Source organism: Aricia agestis, chromosome 18 (genome assembly GCF_905147365.1).
Source record: "Aricia agestis chromosome 18, ilAriAges1.1, whole genome shotgun sequence".
Taxonomy (NCBI): Eukaryota; Metazoa; Arthropoda; class Insecta; order Lepidoptera; family Lycaenidae; genus Aricia; species Aricia agestis.
In genome coordinates this window covers 11,464,569-11,474,297 of record NC_056423.1, presented here as the reverse complement: position 1 = coordinate 11,474,297, position 9,729 = coordinate 11,464,569, and the positions used below count along the sequence as shown (strand labels likewise).

The window sequence follows — 9,729 nt, the reverse complement described above, 5'->3', positions numbered from 1 at the left end:
GCGTGATCGTCATGTTACATATCGCGAGATAGAGGCGTCCTTAGGCATAAGTATGACGAGCATACATAAGATATTACACGAACATTTGGCTGTAAAAAAAATATGTTCGCGTTGGATTCCGCACAACTTGACAATCGATCAAAAACGGGCTCGTGTCGATTGGTGCAAAAAAATGATAAAAAAATACAACCGTGGTACGTCAAAAGCCGTTTATAATATCTACACAGGTGATGAATCTTGGATCTATGCATATGACCCCGAAACTAAACAACAGTCAACGGTGTGGGTGTTCCAAGATGAGCCGAAACCAACAAAAGTTACTCGTGCAAAAAGTACTTTGAAGCAAATGGTCGCCTGTTTTTTTGGAATTAATGGACATGTGGCTACAGTGCCATTAGAGAATCGTAAAACGGTTAATTCTGAATGGTATACGACCATTTGTTTACCAGAAGTCTTTGAAGAAATAAGAAAGGACAACCGACAACGCAGAATCATATTACATCACGACAATGCTAGCTGTCACACCTCAGCTGAAACAACTCAGTTTTTGGAGGGTCAAAAGATCGAATTGACTGGTCATCCGCCGTACAGCCCTGATTTGGCACCTAACGATTTCTTTTTATTTCCATACGCGAAGAACAAATTACGTGGTCAACGTTTTTCGAGCCGCGAAGAGGCTGTTGATGCGTTCAAAATGCACGTTTTGGAGATACCTCAATCAGAATGGAAAAAGTGCTATGAAAATTGGTTCCAGCGTATGCAAAAGTGTGTCGATCATCGCGGCGAATATTTTGAAAAGCAATAAAACCATATTAAATGATATATGTTTGTTTCTTTTTTTAATTCCGGATACATAAATAGCAGCCCTCGTAGCAGGTATTCAAAATCGCTATATGACATCCGAACAAAGTTATCAAACTCTCCCGATGGCTCTGCCAGCAGTTCTGCTAGTTGTTTATCCATGCTACTCCTGCAATAAATAAAAAATAGATTCGCGGAGGTAAGCCACAAGGGTTTAAAATGTATTAGGTATACATTTTAACCTGCGCAGGGTAATTTTTGATTTACTGACCTGCTGTATTTACTCAGATAATAATATCAATTTTGTCTACAAATAAACTATATTCATCATACCTAGCACTATAATTTATTATTATATTAAGGGCATGTTTCACCACTTTCTGATAAGTGCCGAATAGGCTATCCACCACTGAACTAAGTTAACTTGACAGTTAATTGACAAAGTATGGAGAATCTATCAAAAAAGTTGTGAATAGCCTATTTGAATAGCATTTATCAGAAAGTGGTGAAACAGGCCCTTAACCAATTCAGTGCGGATGACACGGCAGCCGTGTCACATATTTTTTTAACGTTAAGTAATATATGACACGACTGCCTTGTCATATATTTTTAACGAGTTGCGTATGACACGGGAGCCGTGTCTGAAAATGCTGTGAATTAAAAAAAAATGTGGGGGCTGTCATCCTTTTCTAAGCTGCATTCATTGAGGATGATACGGCAGCCGTGTCATAATATATATTTTTTAGCGGGTGGCATATGACACGAGAGCCGTGCCATCCATACTAATAATATAAATGTACTCTTCCCACGCGATAAACGAGTTTTGGCGCAATGAAGTTACAAAAGTTTTGCAACATCTATGGCGACATATACAACTTCTGCGTATGACACGGCTAACGTGTCACAAGAAAATTGTATGCCGCCACTACTAAAAGTTTTAAAAATTGTGCGTCGTAATGAATCGGATAATAAATATAATCATATTATTATAATATTATTATCTATAGACTACTTTATAATATTATAAAGCGGAAGAGTTTGTTTGTTTGTTTAAACGCGCTAAACTCAGGAACTGCTGGTCCGATTTGAAAAATTATTTCGTTGTTAGATAGCTCATTTATCGAGGAAGGCTATAAAATATTATCACTCTAAATCGAAAGAAGCGAAGAAACGGAGGAAAATGTGGAAAAAACCAGGAAAATTATTTAAAGGCGCTTATCTCGCGAACTACTGGATGAATTTTTATGTTATTTAGCACAGATGTAGAGTAGACCACGTGAAGGGACGTAGGCTATTTTTAAGGGGAAAAATGTACGGTTTCCGTAAAATTTCTAATTTATGCGGGCGAAGCCGCGCGAAACGTCTGGTTTTTATTATTATAATATTTTTGTCTGTAAAATGTTACTATTTCTGGTGATCAGTTACATGTAGTTTTGTCTACTCTGTATACTTACCTATTATTCTTAGTATATTTCTAGGAATCAAAATTTCTATAATTTTTTTAATTAAAAATCCATAATATGGGATTTTTATTTACACAACATACGAAAACAAATGCTTTTAAATATTTACTTAATACAATAAACTAATACAATAAACACTAAAGTTAAACTACAGAAAAAAACTAAAATTACTAGTACAATAAAAATAATAAATAAACAAAGTAGTACAAAAATATTATTATTCAAAATTATTTTACCTTGTTCTGTTTCGATGTATTGTTAACATCCACCACCTTCTTAATTTCCATTTCTTTTTACTAAAGAGTTGTTCGCTGAATTGTGCACTGAACTCGAACCCTTTTTGCCTCGAACTCGTAGGAAAACAAAAGTTACTGTAGAATGTAAAGTAAGTAAATACCCAATTATCATTATATTCCTTAATAGTACCTAATTGCAAAGTGTAGATAATCCTACATATACACTACTTTTGCAGGTGTTAACAGCACTCTCTTTCTATGCAAGTGGCTCATATCAAAAACCTGTAGGTATGAGCTATTTGCATGGACTTAGTCAGAGCAGCGTGTCTAAGGCAATTACAGATGTGACCATGGCCTTAAATCACCCCTCTATATTGAGAAAGCACATCCATTTTCCTCAAACCAGACAAGAAAGGCAAAGAATAGTAAATAGGTCAGTGCTATTAAAATTATATTCATCATATTGATGTGTATTTTTTTAAAATTACCCACATAAAGCTTACATTTTATTTTTGGCAGGTTTTCAAATAAATTTGGCTTTCCTGGTGTTTTGGGGTGTATTGATGGCACACATGTTGCCTTGGTCAGACCAAGTGAACACGAAGAGAGATTTTTTAATAGGAAGCACTACCATTCCAGGAATGTTCAAATTGTAAGTATTAGTACTAGCAGTAGGTTGATTATGTAGCAGCTATATAATACTGCCTTGCTATGTTGTAGCTCAGTATAGAAATATTCTTGTCAATACTTATTTCTAGAATAATTTGAGAAGTTTAGTTGAAAATGTTTTTCTTTATCTTGTTTTAAGTTTAACTTTTTCTACAGATTTGTGATAGTGATCTGAATATATTAAATATTGATGCAACGTTTGGTGGTGCTACCCATGATGCATATATATGGAAAAATTCAGAAATACACAATCATTTGCAGCAGCTGAATCAAAATGGTGAAAGCATTTGGTTTCTTGGTATGTATTATTATATTATAGGTACCCAACAAATTTGCTTTGTCTCTACACTTACAGTCATACATTTTCATTTTAAAGACATGGGGTATTTTTTACCTGCTGTTTAAAAAGTTGTGACCACGAACCAAAATACTAATAAATGTACAATTTTCATTCACACTTAATTTCTGCAAATTATTTTAATGTTCATTCATAGGAATGGTTTATTTACTATAATATTCATTGATTTAAGTTCAAATATCTCAGTGTTTACCCCATCTCCTGTAGATATGTACCCTACTATATTATAAAATATATTTTCTTAACAGGTGACTCTGGATATCCATTGAGAACTTGGCTTCTAACACCAATCCTTAACACACAACCTGGCAGTGCAGAAGAGAACTACACGAATATGCATTGCCGAACAAGAAACACAGTTGAAAGGTGTATTGGGGTATTGAAAGCCCGTTGGCGGTGTCTGTTGTCACATAGAGTACTACATTACAATCACCATGTTGTGGCTAAGATTGTTAATGCATGTGCTGTATTACACAACATCACCAACAAGCACAGGCTTCCTGTACCTGAATTACCTTCCAATGATATTCAGAGGGAAGCAGACTTCCTGGTACCTCGGCAGCCGTACATTGAGGAAGGTCAACAGCTTGAAGGTGGCAGGCAACAGAGACAACTTATTGTGCAACGCTTATGGAGGAATAGATAATAATTATTTAGTTATGTATTTACAATTTGTATTCTAATTCTGATTTCATGTTTTTTTTTGTTTTTATAATTAGTAGTTAATTTATAATGTTTTTTATTATTATGTTTGTGTAAGTTAAAATAGCAAACTAAAGTTAAAGTGTTTGTATAAAATGTTATGATATGTTGTTCTTTATTAATATCTGAACTTTAGTACAGTTTTATGCAATAAACACTTCTTTTTCTGGCCTTTATACAACTTATTGTGCAACGATTGTGGAGGAATAGATAAGAATTATTTAGTTATGTATTTACATTTTGTATTCTAATTCTGATTTCATGTTTTTACTTGTTTTTATAAATTTTTTTATTATTATGTTTGTGTAAGCTAAAATAGCAAACTTAAGTTAAAGTGTTTGTATAAAATGTTATGATAATATGTTGTTCTTTATTATAATTTTTTTTAATCTTATTTATTTTATAAGCCTTACATCCTGAAGATTAAGTCGGCTTAAGAGTTACATTTTACTTTAGGACATTAGGGTTAACATATTATGATTAAGGACTATTTTTATAGTATTCAAATCTTAGGCTCAGAGAATGTGTAATAAAATTTAAAAGATTGTTACTGTGTTTGTCAGTGAACTCTGAGGCTAAGATTCGATGGAACAAAAAGAGGAGGTCCGACGAAGAACACCCACTGTCTCTTAAAAGTAAAAGCCTCAGTTGTTCGTTGATTCTACATTCTAGAATTAAGTGTAGGAGGTCCTCCTCCTTCTGACATATTGAGCAGTAGGGATCATCTCTTTTTTTCATAGTGTAATTAAATTTATTAAGCGGGACGTGGTAATTGACTATTTGTTTCCGAACTCGAACATGTTGTTCTTTATTAATATATGAACTTTAGTACAGTTTTATGCAATAAACACTTCTTTTTCTGGCCTTTATAAGTATATATTTTGAATAAAAAGTTTATAATTAAGAACAGTCTTTATTTATATAACATACATTGTAATTAAGCTTAGATAATAGATTCTTATATACTATTATGAAACTATTAATAAAATAGGGTCACGTTTCACTTTTTTATAGTCTCTATCAACTTGGCCATGAGTTCATAATGCATCTTAGCACATTCTGCATTTAGCCGAGCAGTTTCTGCATTTGTTCGGGAGGCCTCTGCTATTATCATTGCAGCATTGGCTAATTTATCCTCTGCTGCAACACGCCTAGACTCTAGTTCCACGACCCAAGCAGGTTCCACTTTTGTTCTATCTGTAACATGACAATTAATTTATGTTAAATTATACAACTATTTCTGCCACAAATTACTAAATAGTTACAATATTAGGCACTTTTCGTTTGAGAATATTGCAATGATGTATTGATAAAAATTAAAATAGGATAACATAGTGATTTTCAAGTAAGTGTCTTTACAGAACATAACTCCAATTTAAAAATTTGGTCATACATAGATCGATAATAATCAGTCTCTTTACAATAATACTGAAAGTCTTACACTTACTTGACTTATTGGAGTTTTTATTAATCTTTGAGTCTTGGAACAGTGAACGCTTCAGAGGCCTGGAGGTAGCGGGACTTGCCGTTGCTGAAATGAATAACATTTTTAAGTTTGAATTATCATACAACAGAAATTATTTACTGTTTTATAGAAGTAACCTTACCAGTTTTAACTTCACACACATTAGATTTTTTGTCCCCTGGTGGTGTATGCATAGTGTCTGTAAAAATTACAATGTTGATTGTAAAAAGCATTTGGGAGTAGTGTTTTTAATAAGGTGCAAAGTTTTAGTTACTTACATATTATTGTGCTTGTACGCCCAGTCTTTGAAGGTGACACCACTGTTGCAAGAGCTGATTCTAAAAACAAATAGGTATCTATATAATTTTGTTTACAAAGCAGAGAATATATTTTGTATTTATTATATTATTATTAATGTGTTAAGTATATTAAACATACCTGGCGTGCTTACAGGCACAACATCCTCAGGTACTATAATATCCTCTATCACATTTACAGTCTGAGGTTCATTTTGGATTTCCTGCAAACAATGCAAGATGATAATAATATATTTTTTCAGCAATAATTAATAACAATTTAATTTAATACTGATTACTGACAAAAACGGGCACTCGGTGTTGAGAGTCTCCATACACTGCAGCATCCCCAATTATCCCCAAGATCTTTCGATCTGTTTCAGACAGATCTTCTTCTCTTGATGGTCCACCACCTGTGCCAGAAGCATCTCGCCGCCTAGCAGCAGCTCTTGACTTGGCTTTGTGTTTAATATCAGCCCAATACTGAATTCAAAGGAAAGAAAATTATAAGAATATTATAGATTCCATATAGATAGATGAATATTATCACAACTTTATATCAAAGAAATGGGTATTCATGAATAAATTATGTATTGCTAAATTTGATATAATAATAGTATGATATGCACTTAACCGAGGTGAACTCAATAAAAATTCACTTGCAAGTAATTCTAGGTAAGTAAAGACAGAGTTATATTTTGTAAAGAATACTCACACGTTTCCACCGTTGACCACTTTTATTAGCTCCCGACCCATGAGCGTTTAATTTTTGGGCAAGATCGTTCCACTCTCTGTCAATGGTCTCTTTCGACCTTGCCCCAAGACCAACACCTTTGGCTAATGATGAATGACCAGCCAAGTGGTCCAACAGTTCTTCGATCTGTGAGTTGGAGACTCTGTGTTCCATTTTATACTAAAAAAATGCAAATACAATAAATTGTACGCGATTATACCTCAAAGAACCAACCTCGGTGAAAACAAATCTCATAATACTGAATACTCACTTGTTGCCTGCATACGTATAAGTTTCTTGAAAGTTTGCTTCGAGTGCTTTTCCAGAGCCAATAAATCCACTTTTTCTCACCACTCCAGCCCATTTTTTGTAATAAATAACTAAGAATTCACTTGTAAGTTTTGTAAACAAAACACTTGACGTTTTAAATTAGTTCCACGTGTTGCTACAAGATCGCTAGTGGCGCTTTTTTTGTCGCTAAAAATGCATTTAATAGCTAGCGGACAACAGCAGAGCGACAGGCTTATATAATACGATTTTTTTCAGCGATTAGCAACCGATCGCGCGACAACTGCGCGACCGGTTGCTGTCTGCTAACCATCTGCTAAAAATACATAATCAGCCTGCCGTTTGCTCGCTTGCCCCCTTATTTCATAAAAAAAAAAAGTCAACAGCATGCTCCTTGTGAGTATAGTATTCCTTGACAGCATGAGCATAAGCCCAATAGCGCACACGGCCAGGTCGTGCAGCCATCGAGATAGATACCTTACTATGAAACCGCCATAGACCACGAGCGCACTTGGCCACCAAGCGGCCACACCATACTTTCGATGGCCGCTAGTGCGCTATTGCCTATTGGGCTATGTGTCCATTTTGAAAAGTATTGCGACTAAAATGTTACGTCATAATAATAATAAATACCCCTAGATATAACCGCCTTACTCGGTTTTTAGAGCAATAACGTTCGCTCGTGTATGACCTGTCAATAAAATAGATGCTTTGAAGATTTTGAGGTTATTTTAGATTTTGTCAAATTACTCGGAAACCAGTTTTGTTTACAAAGATATTTTTATAGGAGCTAATATGATAATTATAGACTGTAAAAAACCAACCTGGTCGTGTAGCAAAATGGTACAGGGTTCCATATAATTTTGGGCATTCTCCTTTTTCTAATTTTTCTGACTGCATATGCTACGGAACTGAGCTTATCGGCCAGTTTGGCAATATGAGTACCCCACTGCAGATTATAATCTAGTGTTACTTTCTCGTCATTCAATAGCAAATTGGTTTGCACTTGCTTAACATTTGGCAAGGTAAATCTTAAACATTTTGTTTTGTTAGAATTTAAAAGTAAGTTATTTACGTTAAACCTATGAACTATTTTTGAGAGAGCACAATTTACTTCGTCATAATTCGACTGTTGTCGCTTCACTTTAAAAACACAGTAGTGACAACAAGATTCATTTTCTCGTCATTTAATAGCAAATTGGTTTGCACTTGCTTAACATTTGGCAAGGTAAATCTTAAACATTTTGTTTTATTAGAATTTAAAAGTAAGTTATTTACGTTAAACCTATAAACTATTTTTGAGAGAGCACAATTTACCTCGTCATAATTCGACTGTTGTCGCTTCACTTTAAAAATAAGTGAAGTGTCATTAGCAAAAAGTACTATCTCGTTATCATTATCCTTAACTAGATAAGGTAAGTCATTTATATAGATGAGAAAAAGAAACGGACCCAAAATGGATCCCTGTGGGACACCTAAAATAACCTAATAACCCAGTGGACCTTTTACTATTGACATCAACCCTTTGAGTCCTGTTCCTCAAATAAGATGTCAAAAGGTTGAGTGCCGAGTCCCTTATGCCATAGAGGTGCAATTTCCTGATCAATGTAGTATGATCAACACAATCGAATGCCTTAAAGAGGTCGCAAAATACACCTAAGGCATCCCGGGATTCCTCCCAGGCTTCAAATATACTACAAAGAAGACCTACTATTTTACTAGAAGTCGGTAGAATTGATATAGGCCTATAATTTGTCGGATCAGATTTAGTTCCGGCTTTGAACAAAGGTAACATCTTACTATGCTTCATTAAATCAGGAAAAACACCATTCCTTATACAGTCATTAAAAATATTGGCCAGGTAAGGAGCTACGATGTCAATTATTGATTTAATAATCTTAGTAGACAGACCCCAAAGATCTGTAGTATTTTTAATGGTCAATAATTTAAACGTGTTAATAATGTCTTTAGAATCAATTTCTCTAAACTTAAAATTGACATCACATTCCTTTACATACTCTCTGAGTAATTTTTCAGCCTCTGTTTATCAAGGCTGCCTTGCGGCGAGTAATATAGTATAACGAAACGTCAAAGAAATGGGTAAAATTTTAATGGCGACCTATACCAAAAAAAAACAACTGGCTTTAATTATGATTCGACGGAGCCCCGCTACGCGGGGCTCCTACTTCTGGTTGGTTTGCAAAAAAATAACCACTAACCTAACCTAAAAAAGTCGTATTGGTCCGCAGCCCAACTCACCTGACTGCAACGATTCGTCGCCACGCCCCCATTCGAATTCGCATGCATTTAACAATACTAGAGATCGCCCAATGGTTTAGTTTGGACGACATTAGGACCACTACCTATATTTTGTAAAAAAAAATATTGTCTTTATAGACATATTTTTTTCAACTTTTGTCTCTGGGACTCGGCTGATCTCAGACTGGCCGTGTAAGCATTGTCTAATAGTATTTCAGATTCAATAAAAAAAACTATAATCCATTTTCAATTTGTCATCTTGTTGTCAACAGACTTCAACAATAAATAAAAGAGTATAATTCGTATGAATAGGCTTGTCACTCAAAAATCTGTCATTTTTCCTAGTGTGTGTGTTGTAGTGTGTGTAATATTTTATTTGTTAAAAAAATGTATGATAAAAACATAATTTCAAAATAATATTAGCTCGATGCACTCCTTCACCTTATAAACTATAACTGT

At 34.4% G+C, this 9,729-nt stretch overlaps 2 protein-coding genes across 3 annotated transcripts; one reads left to right on the top strand and one right to left on the bottom strand.

The window, feature by feature from the left end:
- The first annotated feature begins 2,562 nt into the window (after positions 1-2,562).
- Positions 2,563-4,215, top strand: LOC121736164 (putative nuclease HARBI1). Its single transcript, XM_042127246.1, has 5 exons — positions 2,563-2,649; positions 2,737-2,933; positions 3,020-3,152; positions 3,326-3,467; positions 3,776-4,215. Exons 2-5 carry the CDS (start codon positions 2,791-2,793, stop codon positions 4,171-4,173), a joined length of 816 nt encoding a protein of 271 aa, XP_041983180.1. The 5' UTR covers positions 2,563-2,649; positions 2,737-2,790; the 3' UTR covers positions 4,174-4,215.
- Positions 4,216-5,172: 957 nt separating this feature from the next.
- Positions 5,173-7,325, bottom strand: LOC121736162. 2 transcript variants are annotated; one of them, XM_042127244.1, is made up of 8 exons: positions 6,995-7,325; positions 6,706-6,903; positions 6,294-6,473; positions 6,133-6,214; positions 5,973-6,032; positions 5,837-5,893; positions 5,677-5,760; positions 5,173-5,426 (listed from the first exon to the last, which is right to left on the bottom strand). In XM_042127244.1, the coding sequence occupies exons 1-8, from the start codon at positions 7,085-7,087 to the stop codon at positions 5,230-5,232; spliced, it is 951 nt and encodes a 316-aa protein (XP_041983178.1). In that variant the 5' UTR covers positions 7,088-7,325; the 3' UTR covers positions 5,173-5,229. The 2 variants fall into 2 exon arrangements, with proteins under 2 accessions (XP_041983178.1, XP_041983179.1); XM_042127245.1 differs by having other exon boundaries at positions 7,010-7,325.
- Between the last annotated feature and the right edge of the window lie 2,404 nt (positions 7,326-9,729).